Here is a 25,181-nt window from a genome sequence, read left to right on the forward strand (position 1 = left end):
GGGGGTGGATGGGGTTGGGGGTTGAGTAAGAACAAAAAACTTGGGATTCTGAGTAATGTATAAAAATCGTTTGCAAAACTGAGAATATTGCATGCAACATTGAACACCTAGAGAAAACATTGAATATTCACATCTATAGTAAAAAAGAGGACCTCAGTGCACCAATTTTAAAAAAAATAAAGTGAAATAAAAAAAAGGAAAAGGGGGAATGAATATATTAGGAACAATAAGGATATGTATATGTACACATCTCATACAATTTAGAAGCACTGACATACACTAGGTTCCTTCTCTTAGAAGAAAAACATATACATTTAAATTGATACATCAACTTTCGAGCGCTAAAAAGTACCTGATACAGAAATAAAGCAGGACCTTGTATCCAGTTAGTGTGAAGTTATCTGCATTATCTTAATATAACTAAATGTCAAAATTGCTTCATGGGCTGCCTTCAGTGAAAGAGCGGGCGCATAGCTTGGGATAGTTGTCAGTCAAATGTTCACCCATACAATCCACTGTAATAAGGTTCCATCCAAGTCAGAAACAGAATTTCCTAAAAAAAAGAGAGAAAAAAGCCATAAAGCTTCAAAAATTAGGTATAACCTATTTCGACCAAAAAAATGTCCAAATTCAGTTTTAAAAAATTGGCAATGCCATTGATATAAGATCTGTCATGGTGGGGATTGCATACTCACCAAAATGGGCAGCGTCAGTATTTCACCAGGATATAGCAGCATTGTAAACTTTTTGGATTCCGTACCAGCTCAGAACAAGAGGCTTGGTAGTATAAATGACACTTGTCCACAGAAACCTCAAGTACCGCAGTATGAGCTTTGATAGAAGCAATTATGACGAGTGGGTTTCGAGTTCAGAGTCCATCGCCATCATATGTTGCCCATCTTTCAATTACAACCTGAAACTCATTATCCCTTTTCCTGACCTGTGACCATTGGAAATTAAAGATTTGCTAAGCAAGCTGCACTGGACCACATAGAGTATAGATTCGACATTTGTATATCATACAGTTCGAATAAAGATAGTGGCTAGCGCAGTAGTTAAGCTTAAGATGTCAATATGTCATGCTTCAAAATGACATTTACAGGTAAAGCAAGCAAGAAATATAGGTACAGAAGGAACTGAAATGACCGGTCCTAATTAACTTTTAATGACATTTACAGGTAATGCGAGCAAGAAATATACGTACAGAAAGAACTGAAATGACCGGTCCTGATTAACTTTTCTATAGATCATATTATTATCTGTTCATACCACCAAAAGTATCCCTGAATATGTCACATCTCAAAACTTGATACATGGTTTGTAGAATGTTTACCTCAACCAGCGGCTTCTTGCCATGCAGTAGCATATCCACGCTCCTTTCTGTCTGCACAAAGAAAATCAGCATTGTGTGTCAGCATCTGCACAAATGGACAACAAGAAAAATAATACAAACCATTTTCTGAGAGATTCCATTTAGGTTTCATCCTAGGCTTTGAAGCTCATATTGGTTGGTGAAAGAAAAAACAGCAACAGTGGTGGAGAAGAAATCTTAAATTCAGCAACCATGATATCACAAGGCCAGTTAGTGTTAGAGTACGTCAGGGGCCTATTGGGCCTGGGTTGGCTGTATAGCCCATTAGTGTTAGAGTTAATTAGAGATAAGGGTCGCTTACTTAAGGGTCAAGTAAGCCTTGCTTGGGAGTCAAGTAAACCTCTCTATATAAGAAGATGAGATGTATCGATCTAATCAAGCAAGAATTAAGAAGGAAATCCCTTCCCTCTTGCTCGGCCGTGGGCAAGGCCCCCCGGCCGGCCTCCGGCCTCCCTCGCATCCCCAGCCGCCACAATTGGGGTCATGAACAGTACCCGCTTTACTGTAGCACCACGGGTACCTCTCCCTCGGCTCTCTCCCTCTCAATCCTAGCAGCCACATAACAATCTAGTATCAAAGATCTCTGGTTCGATCATGTCCAGCCCTCTACCGAGTTCTTCCCACCCGCCGCCGCCGCACACCCACCCGCCGCCACCAGCGTCTTCGTCGGTGCTGCTGCCCCACACAGCAGGCGCGGCGGCATTAGGCGCGCTGGCGTCCTCAGGGGCGATTGCGCCCTCTGCCCCGGAGCTGTCCGCCCTCGTCCTCACCCCGGAGCAGATGACGGCCGCAATCTTGGAATTAGGGCAGGCCATGGCGGGCATCAGAGCCTTCCTCGTCGGGCCCTATGCGCCCCAGCCGCAGCCCCAGCTGCCACCTCCTCCACTGCCACACCAACAGCAGCTACCCCCGCCGCCGATCCCATCTTATGCCCTGGCCCCGACGGTAGGGCCGGTGTATACGATGGCAACGTTTCCGGCGACCATGACATTGGCTTCCCCAGCCCCTACCACAGGCGCCCTGATCCACTATGGTGGGGCGGTACAGCAGCCCTACTACACCGAGGGGGTTTTCTATGGAGGCGTTGATGACCCTCTACTCTCCGGCGGCAACATGCAGCACCACCACGGCGCCTCGTCGTCCGCAGCCTTTGCTCCAGAACCAGCAGCTCCGGGTGTCATCCACGGCGCCCACCCTCCGCGCTTCTACAAGTTGGAGTTCCCGATGACGACAGCCGTCTCCATAACCGACGCCTAGCAGATTCCAGCCACGGGCGAGAAGTTGCAGCAGATCGAGCAGCCGATGAACTTCGCGATGACGTCGGTGGGGAAGATGCTTACCCGCCAGGTGTCGGCTGCGGTGCTGCTGCAGGCTGCTACGCGCGGCCTCCTAGCACGTCGGCGGGTGCGGGAGATGCGCGATCTGCAGCTGATTTTGCCCTGCACCCCTTCGTAGCTCCTCCAAGTTGCGCTTAGCTGCGCGGAGGACCTCGATCTCGTCCGCTGCGTCGGGGATCTCGGGCATGCGGTTTCCCCCACGGGCGGCGGTTGGGGAGGCGCATCCCTCCACCTCGTTCTCCATCGACAGCCCTCCGCTCTTCTCTGTGCGGTGCAGACCAACAGTCGTCTAGCGGGGAGAAGGCGTGGGGTCACCAGCGAGAGCGCACCGCGTAGCGCTGTCGCATTCCACCACTGGCCGCCGCGAGGGCGCCCCGGCTGGTCGCTGTTGCGACCACTTCCAGGTGGCCATACACATGCACCCCTTTCGTCTAGATGGTGTCCATGGGATCCAGGAGGCTATACACATGCAGGTTTGGCGTGTGGATGGTGTCCACCTTATGTTCAGTAGTCAAAAATAAAGAGTCCCACTCCATTTCATGTTGAGAATAATAAAATAAGCCAAGATGTAAAATGCTTGTTTTTAGGTGTTAGGAATCGAGTCAGCGTTATAAGTTCGTTAGGTTGCAGCTCGAGGACGAGCTGCATGTCCAGGTGGGGTGTAGTGTTAGAGTACGTCAGGGGCCTATTGGGCCTGGGTTGGCTGTATAGCACATTAGTGTTAGAGTTAATTAGAGATAAGGGTAGCTTACTTAAGGGTCAAGTAAGCCTTGCTTGGGAGTCAAGTAAACTTCTCTATATAAGGAGAGGAGATGTATCGATCTAATCAAGCAAGAATTAAGAAGGAAATCTCTTCCCTCTTGCTCGACTGTGGGCAAGGCCCCCCGGCCGGCCTCCAGCCTCCCTCGCAGCCCAGCCGCCACAATTGTGGTCATGAACAGTATCCGCTTTACTGTAGCACCACGGGTGCCTCTCCCTCAGCCTATGTTACACGGATACGTCCAGGAAGGCGCGTATCGCGTATCCGATACGTATCGGATACGGATACGTGTCCGATACGCCAAGGATACGTATCGTCGGAGTATCCGAATTTTAATAATTTTCATGAATATTGGATACGTGGGCTGATACGTATCGGCCTTATGGGATACGGCCCGGCCCAATAACAGAGTCACATACAAACAGCGATGCAACACCGACGCCCTAGCCAGACGTTGTCCTTCCCCCGCGGCGACGCCTTGCCGCCGCCGGCGGAGCACGAGACGAAAGCCCTATGGGGCGCGACGCTGCAACTCCTCCGCTCCTCCTCGTCCTCCTCCCGCTTCCCAACATCCGCCTCCCGCTCCCGCTCTTCCACGCCCGCCGCCGACTCCAACAACTCCTCCGCTCTCCTCGCCGACGAGGAGGACGAGGACGTGGCCGCCGCGCTCGACCTGCTGCTCACCGTCGCCACCACCGCCGCCGCCGCCACCGAGGGCGATTCTCTCGCCAACCCCGACGACGACCGCATCGATGAGCTCGACGTGTTGGACGAGGACGCCGCGGGCGCCGACGCGGCCGACTCCGCCTACGCCTCTACGGCGGGGGCCGCCACGCCCCTCGTCTGGGACCACGTCGCCGGCGTCGCTCGCCTGCCGTTCCGCCTCCCCGCCTCCGCCGAATCCCTGCCCGCGGGGCTGCCGCGCCTCGACTCCCCGCGCCGGATAGCCGCCGCGGCCTTCGGATATCTGCTGTTACAGTACTCCTTTGTCCTCTCCTCTCCTCATCTCCTGTCTACTTCAGAGTTCAAATTCTGGACTTGGATATCTGCAAGACTGCAATTGGCAAGGTGATGTACTGAACTACTACTGAGTAGTCAAGTTTTAGTAATAAATTGATTGATAGTTGGTTACTTGTTTTTTTCTGTGCAAATTCTGGACATGGAGTCTTGGAGAACTCGAGAATGGACAATTGAAGATTTGAAGAATGGAGATGCTTCCGGAGTTCCGGTCTTTGCTTTGGATGGTACTTGCTAATTTGCTATTGCAAGGTAATTTACTACTTTCACTCTTTCACAATTTTAATATGCGTTATTATCTATATTTATTAAAAAAACAGTAAAACGTATCCGCGTATCGGGTTTCTTAGGAAATTGCCGTATCCGCGTATCCGTATCCTTCCGATACCGATACGCGTATCCGTATCCGTGCAACTTAGCCCTCAGCTCTCTCCCTCTCAATCCTAGCAGCCACATAACAGTTAGACTCGTTACCGTACTTCGACTATTTAGCATATAATATAACATAGACATACCCGATGTGTTACCCAGTAATGTCGCTCCCTCATCTCGATAAGGAAAGGGAATGTTGGAGGAGCTTTCCTCTCTAGAATACTTTTCTGACTTCGTCGAGCACGAGCCTCATCGTCTCCAAGAGTAACAGTTTCTACACCTCCAATCTGTTTTCCAGAAGATAAGAAATTTCACTGAACTGGTGTAAATAATATTACTTTTAAGCTTAATCACTTGTTTCAGTAAAATATTTGACACATGGACTCTCTAATTAGGTATGGACGCAAGAAATTTTAGATGGGAGCTGTCATGCTGTTATATTGACAGCTACTCTTCTCAATAAGCAAAAGTAACAAAAGAACTTCTGATATCCTCGTAGAATGACAGCAATTTTTTCATCTCAATGATCCATTTTTTTTACCAATGTTTATACTATGCAGGTATAGTGGATTTTTCATTTTGTTTATTGGCAAAATTGTGATAATGTCATAATGATAGCATACCAAGTCAGATAAGGTTGGGTTCTTAATGATGTTTGCAAGTCGTTCTCCATGGGCAGTGCCAATAAGCATAACACCCCTTTCTGCAATTGATCGACAAGCTTGTGCTTCCGCTTCAGTTCCGATCTCATCTACAATAACCACCTCAGGCATATGGTTTTCAACTGCTTCAATCATCACCCTATGCTGCATTGATGGTTCAGGTACTTGCATTCTTCTTGCTCCACCAATCGCAGCATGAGGAACATCCCCATCCCCACCAATCTCATTACTTGTGTCCACAATTACCTGCCCTAAACACCAGTACCAAAAGAATATATAAGGTACAAGAAGTGCATTGAACTGGAAATGGAAAGATACAAGAAAGTAACATTGTTTAACATACCACTCTTTTCTGAAATTCATCTGCTAAAACACGTGCAATCTCACGCATAACAGTCGTCTTGCCTACCCCAGGCCTGATTGAAGAAAAGAACAAAATATTGAACAACAGCTAAACTTTTGAAATTTATTTGGAAAAAAAACAAAGCGAAAACAGAGTGTTCAACTCCTATTGCCTTATTATCACATACATATTCCTGAATAGAACATTTTTCATATGATCAATATTCATATAGCACTTAGCTATGAAAATACCATTTGAAAAAGATATATGAAAGATACAATCAAGATCGTAAACATTCAAGGAATAAGGGGAGGTACCTTCCCAAAAATAGAATACTTTCTTTGTAATTTAGGAGATCACGAACCATGTCAACATGCCCAGTAACAGCTCGACCCACTCGACAGGTCAAACCAACAACCATTCCTTTCCTGCTCCTTATGGCAGATATCCTATGTAAAGTACCCTCAATTCCTGCACGGTTGTCACCTCCAAACTCTCCTACAGCCCTCTGAGCATCCTCCAACTCTTTCTGTGAGATCTACGATATAAAAGATCCATAGAACAGGAAATTACAGTTGCAGTTTTGCATCTACTCACAATATTATGTTGTGCACTCATCAAGAAAAAAGGGGCTTACTATGGTTTTGAAGTGTATATAAACATTAGTAAAGATCCATGAGCAGAAAGAAATTAGCAGCCAACCAGCAGAACACTTGACACTAACATAATTTCTAACTTTACACAACAGACAAGACGACAAGACTAACCACACCACAATGGAATCATCTCTGATCTCTCTGTATTGCTACCTTTTCTTTACAAGGTATGGGTTGCACAATATTGACAAGGAAAGTATGTAATATTACATATTTCGGACAGGATGGCTGTCACATACCTCACTGTCCCGTAGATATTGGCCACCAGAGTCACCAAGGAAACGTGCTTCTGGCCGTCTCCCCAAATCCAGAATGACCTAATTGATGACTCATCAGTTGGGATCACATATGCATCCACAATATTTTCAGATGAATTCTGAGTAGAATGAGGCTTGTGATGGTTGAAGCCTTGAAGGAGTCAGGTACATCTATCTCACCTCCAGCAGTTGGTCCTTTCTAGGTTCATTTTGCAGATTATCTCGCAAATCCCTCGGGAGAATCTGCAGAAGGAAGATTAATACCCTTTGATCAATCGATCTATTTATTTGTATAAAAAACGTCAAAAACTACTAGCCCAAAGCACGAATCTGATAAATACTAGATTACTAGTTTAGTCATCAATACAAGTAGCAAATGATATTGGAACATAGACTGTCCACGGGACACAGGATTTTTCTCCTGTGTTGAATTTGTTCGTCACTTCATCTTAGAGATACTTGTATGGCCTTTGCTATTGTACAGTACAGTACAAATAGGGATTCATATAATATAATGCCCAAAGTTCTGTACTAATCTGGACAGTTTTTTCAGTGCTCCCAAACCTCCAGGCTCCAGCTACTAGCACCGCACGGCATAACATACAACGTCTGTGCAATTATAGGGGGGGAAAAAGGCAGTTCCCAAAGGGGTGACGGACGATGACCTGCAGGAGCTCAGAAAGGTCGTCCTCGACGATGCCTCCCCATCCGGTGCCAGCATCAGCGGCGCAGCGAGCGACGCCGGGCCAGGCCCTGCCCCTGCGCCGCCGCCAGAGCAGAGGATGCTCCGGAGGGAGCTTCGGGGTCGGGAGCGAGAAGAGGAGCAGGCGGCGTGCGGCACACGTGTCCATCGCGCGGCAAACTAATGCCGGCGCCGGCGGTGGCGCAGTCGCGCACAAGGGAGCGAGCGGCTGTGCCGTGTCCGGACGGGATGGATAACGTTTTGCTTTCCCTTTACCTTCGCGCGGTTTTTCTCCCCCCAAACTAAATGTGGGCCCAATTGCTTGAACAAAGTGAACATGGGCCCAACTTCTCTCGCAAACCCTCAGGGCCCGAAACACATCAGCCCGTTACAGGAAGAACCATAGGCAGCGCACTAGGGTTCGTCAAAAGGGCTCGCTAGTGTCCGGACGTCTGGACGGATGGGGCGTCGGGGCGCCTACGCTTGGAGTCTGTTTCTCGCGTTGTTTCGCGCACTCACGTGGGGCTCGTGTCATCCCGAACGTCGCCAGCATCAAGAAGACGGGGAGGGGCGGTAGATGCCCAGCCAGCGCCGGGTGGAGGAGGAGACAGAGAGGTGAGGCAGCAGAACACGAGGAGGTCGATGCAACACCTGCTCTGCTTTTGAAACATCCAGATGCAACACTTGCAACATACGTAAAGCAGATGAAATACTTGAAATATGCATCTAAAACACTTGAAAAAACAACTGAAAGACACTTGAAAACATTATAAAACATACGCAACATCTAGATAAAATATTTGCAACATATGTGTGAAAATATATGCAACATCTAAATAAACACACTTGCAACATACGTCTAGAAGATGTCACACCCAATTTTAAGGATAAAATTGAATGCATAAACCTCATGTGTGCCCAGGGATCAGTCACACACATAAATCGAAAAATTATAAAAAGTACCATCACGGTGTATCTTACATCACGATTAATAATATCACATAGTCTTACACAACAGAGCGGAAGATAAAAGGATAACTCTCTCGTGGAACTTCATCACAGGAAAGGTCAACTGGTTGACCACAAACCTAATAATCCTCAGGAAACTCCTCATACCCGTTGTCATCTGTTATCCATCTAGGATTTTTATCCAAATATAGAAAGTAAACAAGCATAAGTACTTCCCGTACTTAACAAGATAACATGGGGTTATGTAGCTCAAAAAGGATGACACTGGTTTACTGCAGTTAGCACTTTTAGTGAGTCAAGATTTTATTATCAAGTTTAATCAAGTTATGCTCAAACTCCCATTTAATCCCACATAAGCAGATATCAGAATCATTTGCATCATATTATCATTGTATACCATCATAAATGAACCACAATGAGTAACCATTTATTCTGTGAGTTTTTTGGACCGCTCGTGACCATGAGCACGGCTGTTATAATAGTTTATAACCCTCTACAGAGATGGTGCACACTCACCATGAGTCGTGATTCCCATATGCCCGGGTTAATTACTCCCATATCACTGCCAAGGTGAGCGGGCAGGGTACACTATGAAGCCATTTCATAGATTTCTCTAACAACTTAGGGCCGCTAGGTTTCCTCGGTAGGCAGATGTAGGAACCCCCTTTCCTATGGCACATATCCATCGCGGCTATACACATAGGAATAGAGGCAGCCCTATACCCAACGTGGCAAGCCCCTTTTACGCCATAAAGGTAACCTCTAACAAGCTAGAAAAGGTCCTATTATCGAGCTAAAGTCAGAGCCATATGACTCTCACGGTTGCACTATCAGTCCCAGCTTTTGCCAACAGATAAGTTCTTATGGAGGACCGAGAGCAACATGATCGAAAGTCATTTGCTCCTTCGCCCTATAGATCAGTTGTTATAAAGCATGTTTTACTTTTAGTTCCATAGAACCATTACCCACTGTATAGATCATGTTTAGTTAGAGCGTTAGCAATCTACCCATATGCAATTAACCCATAGGAGTCAAGGAAACATGTCATCCAATAACTAGGATGTCCTTAAGGTTATCAAATTTAGACACATGCACATGAGTGAATGATGAAAGTGAATAGGACATCAAGGTAAATCCCATGCTATACTTGCCTTGGTTCACAAACTCCTGCTAGTCCTACTGGTCGTCGAAGAACTCTTGATCTCCAACGTTCTCCTCACCGTCTGAATACGACCAACACGACAACACACAACATTCCAGGAACATTCATGCAAAGCAAATAATCCTACAGTTAGAACAGTACACCAATAATATAGAAAACAAGATAAAATGTTTATGAAAAGAATCTACGTCTCACTACGATCACGTCAACGCGAAGTTCACAAAAATCAGAGCTAAAACGCGAAAGTTATGAATTAAACAGGGTTTCCTATAGCACTTTATTTAATTAAACCTAACTATGAAATTTAAAAGTTGCAAACTTGATTAACAGTGGCACTAACATGTAGATTATGAAATTACGAAGCTAACGCAATTTGAATGAGTCAATACGGAGCTAAAACGAAGTTTTTATGAGCAAAACAAATCAAGTGGCATTTCTATAAATACTGAAAACGTATTCTGAACTAAACAATACATTTTACGTTTTCAAAAGGTGAAAGCGTACTCGGGAATTGTGCTATGGACTGTGGGTTCAATAAAACAAAACCTGGGGGTCTCTTTAGCAAATTTACACGCGAAGGGGTATCGGCTTCTGTGAGCCGTTGATCAAACGATGGAGGGCTCGGATTAGTGAGGGAAAGAGAGAGAAGGGAGCACCGCCTGGAACAGTGGCCCGGCGGCGGCGCTGCCATGGCCGACGGCAAGATCCTCGCCAGTGTGCTCAGTTTGGGGGCTACGGTCCACGGTTCGAAGAACCGAGAGCACCGGGGAGTAGCGGGGGTTCTCGCGAACTCATCCAGGCCGAGAAGGCGGCCGGAGGGGAGGACCGAGACGGTGGTCGCCATGGCCGGCGAGGCGGAGGTCGGCGGCGCACCCAAAAACAGACATATAAGGCATGAAAATTGAAAATAACAGCATGGGGAGGTAGAGGGAAGAAAGGGGGTTCTCACCGTGGGGAAAACGGGCGGAGACGGTGGCTCGGGGACGGCTGACCGTGCGGAGGGCGGACGGCGGATCCCGGCACTGCGGTGCGACAGTTACCTCGGCCACGGGCGACGCGAGAGGGAGCAAGGAGATAGCAGAGGGAGCGGGGAAGGGCTCGGCGCCATTTTATGGAGGCCGAGTGCGGGGAGGGGCGCTCCCACGATCGAAGACGTGGGCGCGGCGGCGGTTGCGCCTTGACTGGCGTGGGACGCGCGGTTGCGGGAGGAGGGGGACGACGCTGACACACGGGCCCGAGCCGTCAGTGTCAGTTGTGGAAGGCAGCACGGCTGCGGTTGCCGCCCGAGTGGGCCAGCCCAGGAAGGGAAGAGGGGGAGGGCGAGCGGGCCGCGGGAATGAAAAAGGCCAATTGGGCCGGAAGTGAGGAAGAGAAAGGGAGGGAAAATATTTCCTTTATCTTTTTTCCAAATAAATTTTCCAAATGATTTTCAAATTGAATTTGAATTCATTTGAACTTTGAATCAAGACCAATCATCACAGAAATAAATATGCAGCAGCATGTATGCATCAAGAAGTTTTTAACCTTATGTTTGATTTTAATTCCATAAAAATTATTATTCCCCTAGGTTCAATGCTCACAAAAATACTTAATAAATCATTTTATCTATTTTGGAAAAATGCAAAATTTTCAGGGTATTACAATTCTACCCCCCTTAAAAAGAATCTCGTCCTCGAGATTGGTTGATCGCTTACTCGAACAGTTGTGAATAAGATTTTCTCAGATCCTCTTCTCTTTCCCAAGTAGCCTCATCCTCTGAATATCGATTCCACTGCACCTTGCACATCTTTATAGTTCGGCTTCTTGTAACTCTTTCTACAGTTTCCAAGATCTTTATCGGATACTCTTCATATGTAAGATCTTCCTTAACAGCAAGTTCTTCTAAAGGAATTTGCTCTTCTGGTACTCGCAAACACTTCTTTAATTGTGAAACATGAAACACATCGTGCACACCTGATAAACTCTCAGGCAGTTCCAACTGATAGGCTACTTCCCCACGTCTCTCTAGGATATTGAAAGGTCCAATATACCTCGGTGCTAACTTTCTCTTCATATTGAATCTTTTCACACTTCTCATTGGTGACACCTTCGAGTACACATAATCTCCATCTTCGAAAGTCAGCTCTCTTCTGCGAGTATCAGCGTAACTTTTTTGTCGGGACTGAGCCACTCTCAAGTTGTCTCTAATCATTCTCACTTGTTCTTCTGCATCTCTAAGGACATTGGGTCCAAACACTTAAGTTTCACCAGTCTGATTCTAAAACAAGGGCGTTCTACATTTACGTCCATACAACGCCTCAAAAGGTGCCATCTTAAGACTCTTCTGGTAACTATTGTTGTACGAGAACTCTGCGTATGGTAGACTCTTATCCCAACTAGTACCATACTGCAGTGCACAAGCTCTCAACATATCTTCCAAAATCTGGTTGATCCTTTCAGTCTATCCATCAGTTTGCGAGTGGTAAGCAGAACTAAAATTCAACTTTGTCCCCAAAGATCTATATACTTTCTGCCAGAATTATGATGTAAACTGAGTGCCTCTATCCAACACAATTTTTTTGGGAACACCATGTTAGCACACTATTCTTTCCATGTACAACTCTGCTAGTCTTGCACCTGTATAGATAGTCTTGACTGGTAAAAAGTGAGCAACCTTGGTGAGTCGATCCACTATTACTCATATTGAATAATAACCTCTTTGAGTGTGGGGCAAAGCTACGATAAAATCCATACCAACTTCTTCCCATTTCCATTCAGGATTCTTCATTGGTTGTAGCAACCCTGCAGGTCTTTGATGCTCAGCTTTCACTCTTTGACAAGTGTCACACAAAGCCACATACTCTGCCACATCTCGCTTCAAACCATACCACCAATACTTCTCTTTGATATCCAAATACATCTTGGTACTTCCAGGATGTATGGAATAGGCAGACTCATGTGCCTCTTGCAGAATTACATCACGGATAGCCTTCACTTTAGGTACACATATCCTTTTTCCGAACCAAAGAGTACCATTCTCATCCATCCTGAATCCTGGTGCCTTTCCAAGCACTATATTCTTCGCTATCTCTTTTAGTTTTTCATCCTCCAATTGACCCTTACGTATCTCTTGCTCCAATGTAGGCTCTATCACTAATTCCATTGCATTAGTGACAAGACTCAAGTTGAGATACTCCTTTTCAGCACACAACTCTGCTAGACATAAATGTCATCCCAAGTCCATTAGCATAACTCTTCCTGCTAAGTGCATCAGCTACGACATTTGCTTTTCCCGGATGATAATGCACTTTCAAATCATAGTCTTTGATCAATTCTAACCAACGACGTTGTCTCAGATTCAGATATGATTGTGTAAAGATATACTTCAAACTCTTGTGGTCTGTATAGATATCACTCTTACGCCCAATTAGATAATGTCTCCAGATTTTCAAAGCATGAACCACAACTACCAATTCCAAGTCATGAGTAGGGTAGTTCAACTCATGCTTTCTCAATTGTCTAGATGCATATGCCACCACCCTTCCTTCTTGCATAAGAACACATCCAAGGCCCAAACGGGATGCATCACAATATATAGAGAAGCTCTTGTTTAAATCTGGCAAAATCAACATTGGAGCTGTAGTCAATCTCTTCTTTAGCTCATCAAAGTTTGCTTGGCATTTATCAGACCATACAAATTTGGCATTCTTTTCCAATAGAGCTGTCATAGGCTTAGCAAGCTTGGAAAATCCTTCAATGAACCTCCTGTAGTATCCAGCCAATCCCAAAAAGCTACGAATCTCACTTACATTGGTTGGTGGTTTCTAATCCAATACATCTTGCACTTTGCCCGGATCCACTGCTATTCCACCGTTGGAAACAACATGACCCAAAAAAGAGACCTCCTTCAACCAAAACTCACACTTGCTCCACTTAGCGTACAACTTATGTTCTCTAAGCTTTTGCAAGACCAACCTTATATGTTTAGCATATTCTTCTTCGGTCTTGGAGAATATCAGTATGTCATCAATGAATACCACCACGAATTTATCAAGAAACTCCATAAACACCTTATTCATCAGATACATAAAGTATGCAGGTGCATTTGTCAATCCAAAAGACATAACGGTACACTCATACAAGCCATACCGTGTAGTGAATGTTGTCTTGGGTATGTCTGAGTTTCGAATCTTAAGCTGATGGTATCCTGAGCGGAGATCAATCTTGGAGAACACATAGGCTCCTCTCAACTGATCAAATAGGTCATCAATTCTAGGCAAAGGGTATTTATTCTTGATAGTAACCTTATTAAGTGAACGGTAATCCACACACATCCGTTGGCTTCTATCCTTCTTATCCACAAAGATCACAGGTGCACCCCATGGGGAAGAACTGGGCGTATGAAATATTTTTCTTGCAACTCTTTTAGTTGTTTCTTAAGTTCCTCTAATTTATTAACCCCTATTCTATATGGACATTTAGCTATTGGTGCAGTTCTATGTAATAATTCAATAATGAATTCAATGTCACGGTCAGGTGGCATACCTAGCAAGTCACCGGGGAAGACATTCAGGAACTCCTCCATAACACGATCTTGTTCATTGGCATCACCATCCAACTAATTCACAGTGGCTGTTGGCTGAGCTTGCACTACCACTTCAACACAGATTCTATCTCCATTGGGTGATGTCACAACAACAGATTTCTCCTGACACTGAATCACTGCCCAGTATTGTTTCATCCAATCCATTCCTAGAATAAGATCAATTCCCGCTGTTCTCAACACAATAGGTTTCACTTTGAAGTCTACCCCTTAAAGAAATGCTAGTTGAGGGACTCCAATAAGAAGCGGGCATACTACCTCCCGGTGAATTTACTAGTATGGGGGTTTTCATAGCACACAAAGGTATGCTATGCATTCTAACAAAAGCTTGGGAAATAAATGAATGCAAAGCACCGAAATCAAAAGTACTGTAGCAGAGATAGAGTTGACGCTGAATGTACCCAACATGACCTCGGGCATCTCCTAAGCTGCATCAGATGACACATAGTTCACCTTCGCAGTGTGAGGTGGTCGGGCGTTGAACTTCTGATTGCCATTCTGGTTCTAAGGAGCTTGCTGGTTCTGCTTCTTTGGACACTGATGAGCATAGTGACCTACTTCTCCACAGCAGTAGCATGCATCGGGGTTATTGGGTGCACCACTCTTTATAGGAGCATTGTTAGGCATTCCCTGGCGTGTTGCCGGATTGTCGGTCTATTGCGGGGGACGCTGATTACCATACTGTTGCTGGTACTGAGGGCGTTGCTGGAACTGGTTATGCTGAGGATACTGACCATAGGTTCCTTGGTGGTTAGATGGTCCTTGATTCCTCTGCTGAAAACCCTATTGAGGATAGGTACGCGGGCAGGTGTTGCTTCCAGAAGCTTGCCCTTGAAGTCTCCTCTTCTTGGCTTCCATCTCTTTGCGCTTATCGTCAATCACAATAGCGTGGTTCACCAAGGACTAAAAGTTAGGGTAGGTGTTGGACATCAACTAGAGCTACAGGCCATCATAAAGTCCCTTGAGGAAACGGCGCTATTTCTCCTTATCCTCAGCTACATCATTTGGAGCATAATATGACAGTTGAGCAAACTTATCACGATACTCCGCCACAGTCATGGATCCTTGCTTAAGGGATCTGAATTCCTCTTGCTTCAATTCCACCAGTCCATCGGGGATATGATATGACCGGAAGTTGTCCTTGAATTCCTGCCAGGTGATAGCAGGAGCATTGTTGGAGCGTCCATATTGGAAAGAATCTCACCAATCCTGAGCCGCTCCCTGGAGTTGACCAGAAGCATACAACACCTTCTCAAGATCATTGCATTGTGCTTTGTTAAGTTGCTTCTCCACAGCACGCAACCAATTGTCTGCTTCCAAGGGGTCTGAGGCATGGGTGAACACCGAAGGACGACCCTTCATAAACTCTCCATGCTTATCTCTGACCTGAACAGGCGGTAGTCCTCTTGCAGGTTCATTATCCAAGCGCTGCATCATAGCTTGCATCAACTGCGCTTGCATTCCCATCAATTGTTTCATAGTCACTGGTGGAGGTGGTGGTGGATTTATGAGAGCATCACATCCACGACCATGGCCTCTGCCTCTTCCTCCTCTTGCAGCCATCTACTTTCCAATAAATGCGCAAAATTTCAGATATTTCCAATTTATAGAGAGCTTATAAAGATAAGGAACAATGCTGAAAATTTTCTGGACAAGATTCAAATACAGTAGTTCAGTAAATCTGTTATAACTCGAGTTTTAGAGATCCAACAGTGGTGTACCAAGAACAGTTGGAAATCTTAGGAGATCAGCTACAACTTTTATTTAGATCACTTTTACAGATTCTGACATACACATGGTCATAAATAGAGCTAAACCGAATCTGTTCTGGGTTCTAGTCTGCGCAGAAACCTCAACTTGTGACAGTTAGATCTCACAAACCTGAATAGCTATTGACGTGATTTCAGAGACATTTGAAAGATACAGAAGTCTAGTTATCTCCACAAAAATTTTAGAATTTTTGGCAGCTCAGATTTTGAGATACAAGATAAAGAACACAGGTCGCTCCAGAAAACAGCACAACAGAGATAAGCAAACCATCTGCATTAAGATTTCATCTAAACTTAAGGTTTCAATCTATGGAATTTGTGGACATGCCCGCAAACTTCCAGCAAACAACCAAACTCTAAATCAACCAAGTTCACAATTAAAAACATCTAATCATCAAAATTCATAAGGCCAGACAAGACTAAACATGAAACACGAACTAACAACGTCATAGCTTTAAAACAAGGAACCTAACATCTACGGGGCGATGTCAATCATGGTGAACGACTGACGCTTCTTCTTGTAGATCGGTGGCTACCCAAGTTGAGCACGTAGTTCATCAACTTGCTTTTGGAGATGTCTCTCGGCCCTCGGTGATGCACGCAGCTCTCCCTTGACCTCTTCATCTACCCCCTGCATGGCATGGACATGTTGCACTGTTGCTTCTAGAGTTGGGTCACTCTCTGGTGGAGCCAGGACCTGCTAGTTACCCTCATGATCATTTTGAGGAAGAAACCTAAAATGATCCTCCCTCATGGCCTCAAACCGATGGCCATGGTAGTAGATGTAGGCGTCCTGAGCTGCATCTTCCATGCCATCCAATGCATGGGCCCTTCTGGCAGTGGCACGGTGGACAGTCTCCATCTCATGTCCATTCTTTATGTCATTCCAAGCAGTGACAACCAGCTCTACCTTCCAAAAGGTTGCCTCCAAAGGATGCTGGTACTCTGCACAATGATAGCTGATGGAGGCATGCAGATCAGGATAGTAGTCATCTAGCACATGAGTAAGGAGAGTGTGGTAGTAGGCCATCTCTGGGGCTGGCTTGAAGTAGTACTTGCACTTTCAACCTATCTCCTCATCCACCACAGGGACAGCTGGGGATGGCACAGGTGTAGGTGAAGTAGCTGATGACTCCTCGGGTGTAGCTACAATAGGATAGATAGGTGCATCTGCTGGAGTAGGAGCAGGTGCAGGTGTCGGGGTAGCCATCTCCTCATCATCGGAGATGATCACAATCTTCTTCTCCGCCTGTGGAGCACGGGGGGTGAACATAGCACGGTAGTCTGCAGTGCTGAGGCAGGCAGTCTTTGGGTTACGAGACATCTATAGATTTAGAGTGAGATAGAATTAGAATCAACAATTTTATATAATAGATTAAGGTATGAAAAACATAAATGTTTTAATAAAATAACAAGAATAAGACAGTAAGCAAGAAACCAGAGGAGCAAAGATGCTAAAACAACTGTTTCTAACTAGGCTTGCGTCCTACAATCAACACGGCTCTGATACCAATTTGTCACACCCAATTTTAAGGATAAAATTGAATGCATAAACCTCATGTGTGCCCAGGGATCAGTCACACACATAAATCGAAAAATTATAAAAAGTACCATCACGGTGTATCTTACATCACGATTAATAATATCACATAGTCTTACACAACAGAGCGGAAGATAAAAGGATAACTCTCTCGTGGAACTCCATCACAGGAAAGGTCAACTGGTTGACCACAAACCTAATAATCCTCAGGAAACTCCTCATACCCGTTGTCATCTGTTATCCATCTAGGATTTTTATCCAAATATAGAAAGTAAACAAGCGTAAGTACTTCCCGTACTTAACAAGATAACATGGGTTATGTAGCTCAAAAAGGATGACACTGGTTTACTGCAGTTAACACTTTTAGTGAGTCAAGATTTTATTATCAAGTTTAATCAAGTTATGCTTAAGCTCCAATTTAATCCCACATAAGAAGATATCAGAATCATTTGCATCATATTATCATTGTATACCATCATAAATGAACCACAATGAGTAACCATTTATTCTGTGAGTTTTTCGGGCCGCCCGTGACCGTGAGCACGACTGTTATAACAGTTTGTAACCCTCTACAGAGGTGGTGCACATTCACCGCGAGTCGTGATTCCCATATGCCCGGGTTAATTACTCCCATATCACTGCCAAGGTGAGCGGGCAGGGTACACTATGAAGCCATTTCATAGGTTTCTCTAACAACTTAGGGCCGCTAAGTTTCCTCAGTAGGCAGATGTAGGAACCCCCTTTCATATGGCACATATCCATCATGGCTATACACATAGGAACAGAGGCAGCCCTATACCCAACGTGGCAAGCCCCTTTTGCGCCATAAAGGTAACCTCTAACAAGCTAGAAAAGGTTCTATTACTGAGCTATAGTCAGAGCTATATGACTCTCACGGTTGCACTGTCAGTCCCAGCTTTTGCCAACAGATAAGTCCTTATGGAGGGCCAAGAGCAACATGATCGAAAGTCATTTGCTCCTTCGCCCTATGGATCTGTTGTTATAAAGCATGTTTTACTTTTAGTTCCATAGAATCATTACCCATTGTATAGATCATGTTTAGTTAGAGCGTTAGCAATCTACCCATATGCAATTAACCCATAGGAGTCAAGGAAACATGTCATCCAATAACTAGGATGTCCTTAAGGTTATCAAATTTAGACACATGCACATGAGTGAATGATTAAAGTGAATAGGACATCAAGGTAAATCCCATGCTATACTTGCCTTGGTTCACAAACTCCTGCTGGTCCTGCTGGTCATCGAAGAACTCTTGATCTCCAACGTTCTCCTCACCGTCTGAACACGACCAACACGACAACACACAACATTCCAGGAACATTCATGCAAAGCAAACAATCCTACTATTAGAATAGTACACCAACAGTATAGAAAACAAGATAAATGTTTATGAAAAGAATCTACGTCTCGCTACGATCACGTCAACGCGAAGTTCATGAAAATCGGAGCTAAAACGCGAAAGTTATGAATTAAACAGGGTTTCCGATAGCACTTTATTTAATTAAACCTAACCATGAAATTTAAAAGTTGCAAACTTTATTAACAGTGGTACTAACACGTAGATTATGAAATTACGAAGCTAACGCAATTTGAACGGGTCAATTCGGAGCTAAAACGAAGTTTTTATGAGCAAAACAAATCAAGTGGCATTTCTGTAAATACTGAAAACGTATTTTGAACTAAACAATACATTTGATGTTTTCAAAAGGAGAAAGCGTACTCGGGAATTGTGCTATGGACTGTGGGTTCAATAAAACGAAACCTGGGGGTCTCTTTAGCAAATTTACACGCGAAGGGGTATTGGCTTCTGTGAGCCGTTGATCAAACGATGGAGGGCTCGGATTAGTGAGGGAAAGAGAGAGAAGGGAGCACCGGCCGGAACTGTGGCCCGGCGGCGGCGCTGCCATGGCCGACGGCAAGAACCTCGCCGGTGTGCTCGGTTCGGGGGCTACGGTCCATGGTTCGAAGAACTGAGAGCACCGGGGAGTAGCGGGGGTTCTCGCGAACTCGTCCAGGCCGAGAAGGCGGCCGGAGGGGAGGACCGAGACGGCGGTCGCCATGGCCGGCGAGGCGGAGGTCGTCGGCGCACCCAAAAATGGACATACAAGGCATGAAAATTGAAAATAACAGCATGGGGAGGTAGAGGGAAGAAAGGGTTCTCACCGCGTGGAAAACGGGCGGAGACGTGGCTCGGGGACGACTGACCGCGCGGAGGGCGGACGGTGGATCCCGGCGCTGCGGTGCGACGGTTACCTCGAGCACGGGCGACGCGAGAGGGAGCAAGGAGACAACAGAGGGAGCGGGGAAGGGCTCGGCGCTGTTTTATGGAGGCCGGGTGTGGGGAGGGGCGCTCCCACGATCGAAGACATGGGCGCGGCGGCGGTTGCGCCTTGACTGGCATGGGACGCGCGGTTGCGGGAGGAGGGGGACGACACTGACGCGCGGGCCCAAGCCGTCAGCGGCTGAGACGCGGCGTTAGTTGTGGAAGGCAGCGCGGCTGCGGTTGCCGCCCAAGTGGGCCGGCCCAGGAAGGGAAGAGGGGGAGGGCGAGTGGGCCGTGGGAATGAAAAAGGCCAATTGGGCTGGAAGTGAGGAAGAGAAAGGGAGGGAAAATATTTCCTTTATCTTTTTTCCAAATAAATTTTCCAAATGATTTTTAAATTGAATTTGAATTCATTTGAACTTTGAATCAAGACCAATCATCACATAAATAAATATGTAGCAGCATGTATGCATCAAGAAGTTTTTAACCTTATGTTTGATTTTAATTCCATAAAAAATATTATTCCCCTAGGTTCAATGCTTACAAAAATGCTTAATAAATCATTTTATCTATTTTGAAAAAATGCAAAATTTTTAGGGTATTACAGAAGAACAGATGAAACATTGGGAACAGAAGCTTGCAACATATGTGTGCAACTATTGCAACAAACGCAACATCCCGATCTACTTTTACAATATCCACGTGAAACACTTGCAACATACCTCTAAAACACTTGAAACATACACTTGCAACATGTGTTTTTCACCATTCTTCTTCTTCCCTACAATGCAGCGCACAACGGGGGATGGGTAGGCGGAGGGCAGCACCGTCGCAGCCCTTGCAGATGGCAAGCAGAGGGGGCGGTGGGGACAAGCTGCTGGCGAGCTTTGGTCGCACTGCGGGCTGCCGTTGTCGCATTCAGGCGGAGAGGGATGCGGGGACAGGCCAGCAACGGGTGCAGGCCGCCGACGAGCTCTGGCCGGGAGGAAGGGGCCGGCGCGCAGACGCAGGTGGCGAGCTCTGGCCCGGCGGGGGTGGGAAGAAGGGGCTGGCGGGGAGCTCTGTGCGTGCGCAGGATGGGAAGAAAGGGCCGGTGGCGGGCACTGGCCGGTTGAGGCGCCGCGGGGGACGGCGCGGGATGGAGGTGCCGCACCGTGGGATGGAGGTGCAGGGGAGTTTTTTTAGAGCACGTTTGGACGTGAGTCGCGGGACGAACACCCGAGGCGTATCATTATTGTTCATCAAAAGGGCTACGGATAAGAATCATTGAATCCACAGTTATACCAGAAATTATATAGGATTATTATTTGACCCTCCTTGTGCCGAAAACAGGAAACCGGAGGATAGCTACACATTCATTTACAAACCATACTTGTCATGATGCAAAGCATGCTATATCAGGATCCAATACAAAATGTGTCATGTTGGATATTAAAGCATAAAAGATTCCATTGTAGCTACACATTCGGGCTTTCCGGAGAAGGTGAAGGATCCACATTTCCACACCATTACTTTCAACTTATCGTCAAGTTGTAGACCGCCGTTTCGATATCTCGTTGCACACGGCAGCTCCTACACCAGTAATGAAAAGGAAAGGGTATCATGCGACTAAAATCACCCAGACAGCAAACCGGTTCAATGGCATATCTCCAAATACTGAACTGTGTTTTTATAATGGTATAGATCCAATTAACTTTCTATTTAAGCGTAACAAACCTTATTGATCTTCTTCCACCATTCTTCATCAGCAACAAAAGCTCGATCCCTTTGCAGTGTCCCAGGGCAAACCCTTCCGGCCTTGACGGTAGAGTATCGAGTTCGATTGCTCGGAGCCAGAGTCCCAGACCTTGTGTTATCAAAACTAACCTCCTTCTGAGGAATCATTGGATTGGGTCAAAATCCATCAAAGAAAAAATCATTCTTATATATTCAAAGCCAAAATATATATATATATTCATTCATTAAACAAATTAACATAGGCCACTCGAAGCTACCTCAGTTACTGAAAGTTTATTTTTCTGACTGAGTGACGAGCTACGGGCTTTGCTGTTCTTCTCACATGCCCCCTTTCAAGAAAGAGAATCCAACAAACGAACGAAACAATTAATAAACAAAGTAACATGTCCAAGACAATGAGTTCACATAGAAATATAATCTGAAACCTGCCACAGTCTATGCGCTATTACAAGTACAACCAAGACCATAGCAAGCACTTGTAACCTGTAACGTTCTAAAACAAATAGAGATAACATGGTCATGTGACTGCTGCTCACTTACAAAGTTGCAATCTTCGTCATACTCCTTCATAGAAAGTTAGAAACGCTGGACTGATTAGGGCCTGTTTGCTTCTTGCCCTCCGGCCCAGGCGTGCGCTCGCCCAGGCATCAATCGGAGCCCCGCCTGGGACAGCTTCTCGCGCCAGACATGTTTCTTGGGATGTAATCCAAACAGGCCCTAACTGAAGGTCCAGATAATTAATGCCTCCTCCGGCTCCGAGGCAAGCACTACATGACTAGGTCGACAAGCATACACACTATAAAGCCCGTCGTAAGCTTGCCTTAGGAGTAACTGGAACAAGGCTTTCAGTGTAAGAAGCAATGTCAAACCAGCGTACATTTTCCGGCCATTCATGCCCCAAGTCCCAAGATGTCTTCATTGGGTCCAAGGTACCTTATGCCATCCATATCAAATATTCCATCTTCACGTGAAACGTCATATTCCAAATCATAATCAATGACCTGATTACCTACTCGCATAAGAATCCTACCGCTGGCAGGCAAGCCCAATGGATAGAATTTGTTTGGCAGATGGATTCCATAACGACAACTCCAATCAGGATTCAGAACATCACTTGTCATGAATATCAGTACTTGTCGCAAACCCAATATAAAGAGAGTAGCGCATAGCTCCCCGCCAAGCTCATTAAGATAAACATCTTTACCTTCATCTTCAACCATATGATATATGTTGGGGAGCAATGAAGTGACACCAAATGTTTCGTCAACAAGGCTGAAGCGGAGTAACCCCTTCGGATCAGGGTATTGATGATTACTCTTCTTATTGATAAAATAGAATAGATACCCCTTGTAGTGTGTGGCAGTCTGTGGACACACGATAGGGTAGGGTGGATCAACCAAGGTTTCCCTCCATGGGTCCTCTTCACCATTAACGGTGAAAATCTCCATCCCCATTGCAACCATCTCAGAACTGCGGGAACGATAGAAGGAGCGCGCAACCTTATATTTTCCGGTGGAAGTGTCAAGGCCCAAGCCAACCGGGAGGCAGCCGCCATGTTTGTGCTGGCTTTGGGGCAGTGCAATGGCATCCCTTGTGGCCGGATTGAAGACATAGGCCTTGGTGTCGGTGGGCAGCAGCATTAGGCTATCACAGTGCGCCATTGTGGACACTTTCCTGAACTCGGTAGCAGGGAAATGCCTCCCGTAAACAAGTGTTGCAGTACCCCTCATGTTCATGTCTTCTTCTTGTAAAGACCATTGGTAGAAGCAGATGTTGGTGGAGAAAGCCCCGACGACAGGACCCCGTTCAACAAGAACCTGGGGTGTGACGACTGACGAGCAAGGATGACGACGGGTTTCGGTGCTGACTCTCATTGGAACACTGCAGATGTGCAAGCACAAAGGAAGGGTCGGAGATGTTGGCGAGCCACGCCTTGCTGACGGACTTGAACCTCGCCAGGGATTGCACAGGCAGGCGGATTAAAATCTCCCACACCATCTCGTCCGGCAACTCGAAAGTCTGCTGATGGGCCCTCTTCTTCTTCTTCTTCTTCCTCTTCCTCGTGTATATGCCGCCAAGAACATGCAGCAATGAACAATGACTTAATTGATGAGTGGTAGTAATAATATCTATATATGCAACGCACGGTATTGGCTTGTTTGGCTACGCTGAGTGCGGATGGTTCCTAGTCGAATTCGAACACTACCTATCTAGGTTGATTTCCTCTGTCCGGGGTCCTTCCGGGAGCAGGATCTTCGGTCTTAATGGGATTTTGTTCTTTTTGCTAAAAGAAAGAAAGAAAAAAATGAATCCGTTTTTTTACCGAGAACATGCTTAGCACGTGTTTCCTTAACAGAGAGTTTTTTACAGCTTTGTGTAACAGGCACGGCGAGCTGCCGGCTCCACACGGAAACAGAATAGGCTCAGCGCTACAAGCAGAATTCAGTAAAGCGATTAAAAAAAATTGTTTTTTAAAAAAAAATTGAATCCATCATAACTGAGAGGTCAAAGTGACTCAGATCCGTAAAATGAGTTTTCTAATAGGATAATATAAAGATATGGAAAATAAAAAGAAAAATCTGGTAGATGCATAACATATAAGGTCCCCCAATTCCATTACCGATATCGTTCGCGCGATTCAAACACGGTGCGTGGACTGGTTCATTTCCTTTTCCCGTATGACCTGTTTTTCTTTCCTTTTCCATCGCGCCACAGTGAACTACAGACCACGCCGTCTTAACACACACGTGCAACTGGATTTTTTTTGTGCGATATGTACGGACGTGTCTTTTTCTTTCGCCTTTACTTTCACGTGTACAACCTGTATAGACTTAGCATTTTCTTTGTTTTTTCTATTTCTCTTACTCTACGCTTGAGTGATTCATCCCTGGTCATGATCATGGACTTACGTCCATTCAATTTTTCTACTTTTTTTTTTCTTTTCTCTATCACATTTTATTTTCTGACTCCATCCTTTCTTTTCTTTATTCATTACTCTATCTATTTTTCTTTTATATACTAGGAATACCTTTTTATGTTGAGAAATTTGATCGGAACAAATTAAATAGAAAAATATGTTGGTTAAGTTGTGTGTAATTTTTGTAAAATATGTTGGACAACAATAACTTATGTGTATATAAGTTATATTATTCATATAATTATTATGTAAAGTCGTGCTATAAAAGTTATGTGGAGAAATTATTATGAATAAGTTTGCTCGCTGATAGTTATGAACAAAAGTTAGGTTTTAAACGTCGCGTAACAAAGTTATCATGATGAATTGTATATAAAATATTGTTAAAAACTTATATTGATAAAGTTATTTGCATAACTTTGCAACTTTCTAAAAACTTATAAAAGTTATGCATATAGCTTTGTCACATGGTAAGTTACGCATATAAGTTATGTGCATAACTTTGTCTAGTGGTGTTGAACCTTTTTGCCTCTTCTTGAGGACTAGAAGTTTTGTTTTGTCTCAGTTGCGTTGGGCCGTTGCCTATATCTTTGGGGACCAACATTTTTTCAAGATTGTTTGAATGGCTTTTAGAACATTTATTTCAACTGTTTTTGAGAGATTTTCTTTACCGAGTGGGGTTTAACCCTTGTGTGTCTTCTTAAGCCAAGTGACTTTGATCTTTGCCTTCTTTTGGTTTTTTATTCCTTGGATGAGATTTTAAATA

General features: G+C 45.2%; 1 protein-coding gene, 1 long non-coding RNA gene and 1 pseudogene across 3 annotated transcripts; all 3 read right to left on the bottom strand.

Moving 5' to 3' along the window:
• Window positions 1–385: 385 nt before the first annotated feature.
• On the bottom strand, window positions 386–7,701 carry LOC136508837 (uncharacterized protein ycf45-like). 2 transcript variants are annotated; one of them, XM_066503620.1, is made up of 10 exons: window positions 7,442–7,701; window positions 6,957–7,019; window positions 6,759–6,836; window positions 6,181–6,401; window positions 5,864–5,936; window positions 5,482–5,766; window positions 5,002–5,145; window positions 1,334–1,384; window positions 696–940; window positions 386–515 (listed from the first exon to the last, which is right to left on the bottom strand). In XM_066503620.1, the coding sequence occupies exons 1-9, from the start codon at window positions 7,625–7,627 to the stop codon at window positions 869–871; spliced, it is 1,173 nt and encodes a 390-aa protein (XP_066359717.1). In that variant the 5' UTR covers window positions 7,628–7,701; the 3' UTR covers window positions 386–515; window positions 696–868. The 2 variants fall into 2 exon arrangements, with proteins under 2 accessions (XP_066359717.1, XP_066359716.1); XM_066503619.1 differs by having other exon boundaries at window positions 386–553.
• Window positions 7,702–21,151: 13,450 nt separating this feature from the next.
• LOC136506595 (uncharacterized) lies at window positions 21,152–22,302 on the bottom strand. Its single transcript, XR_010771669.1, has 4 exons — window positions 22,042–22,302; window positions 21,759–21,830; window positions 21,481–21,636; window positions 21,152–21,336 (listed from the first exon to the last, which is right to left on the bottom strand). It is a non-coding gene; the product is annotated as an uncharacterized lncRNA (long non-coding RNA).
• Window positions 22,303–22,315: 13 nt separating this feature from the next.
• The window catches only part of LOC136507387 (putative F-box protein At2g02030), a 42,038-nt pseudogene continuing 39,172 nt past the window's right edge, over window positions 22,316–25,181 (bottom strand).

This window comes from Miscanthus floridulus, chromosome 15 (assembly GCF_019320115.1).
Source record: "Miscanthus floridulus cultivar M001 chromosome 15, ASM1932011v1, whole genome shotgun sequence".
Lineage (NCBI taxonomy): Eukaryota > Viridiplantae > Streptophyta > Magnoliopsida > Poales > Poaceae > Miscanthus > Miscanthus floridulus.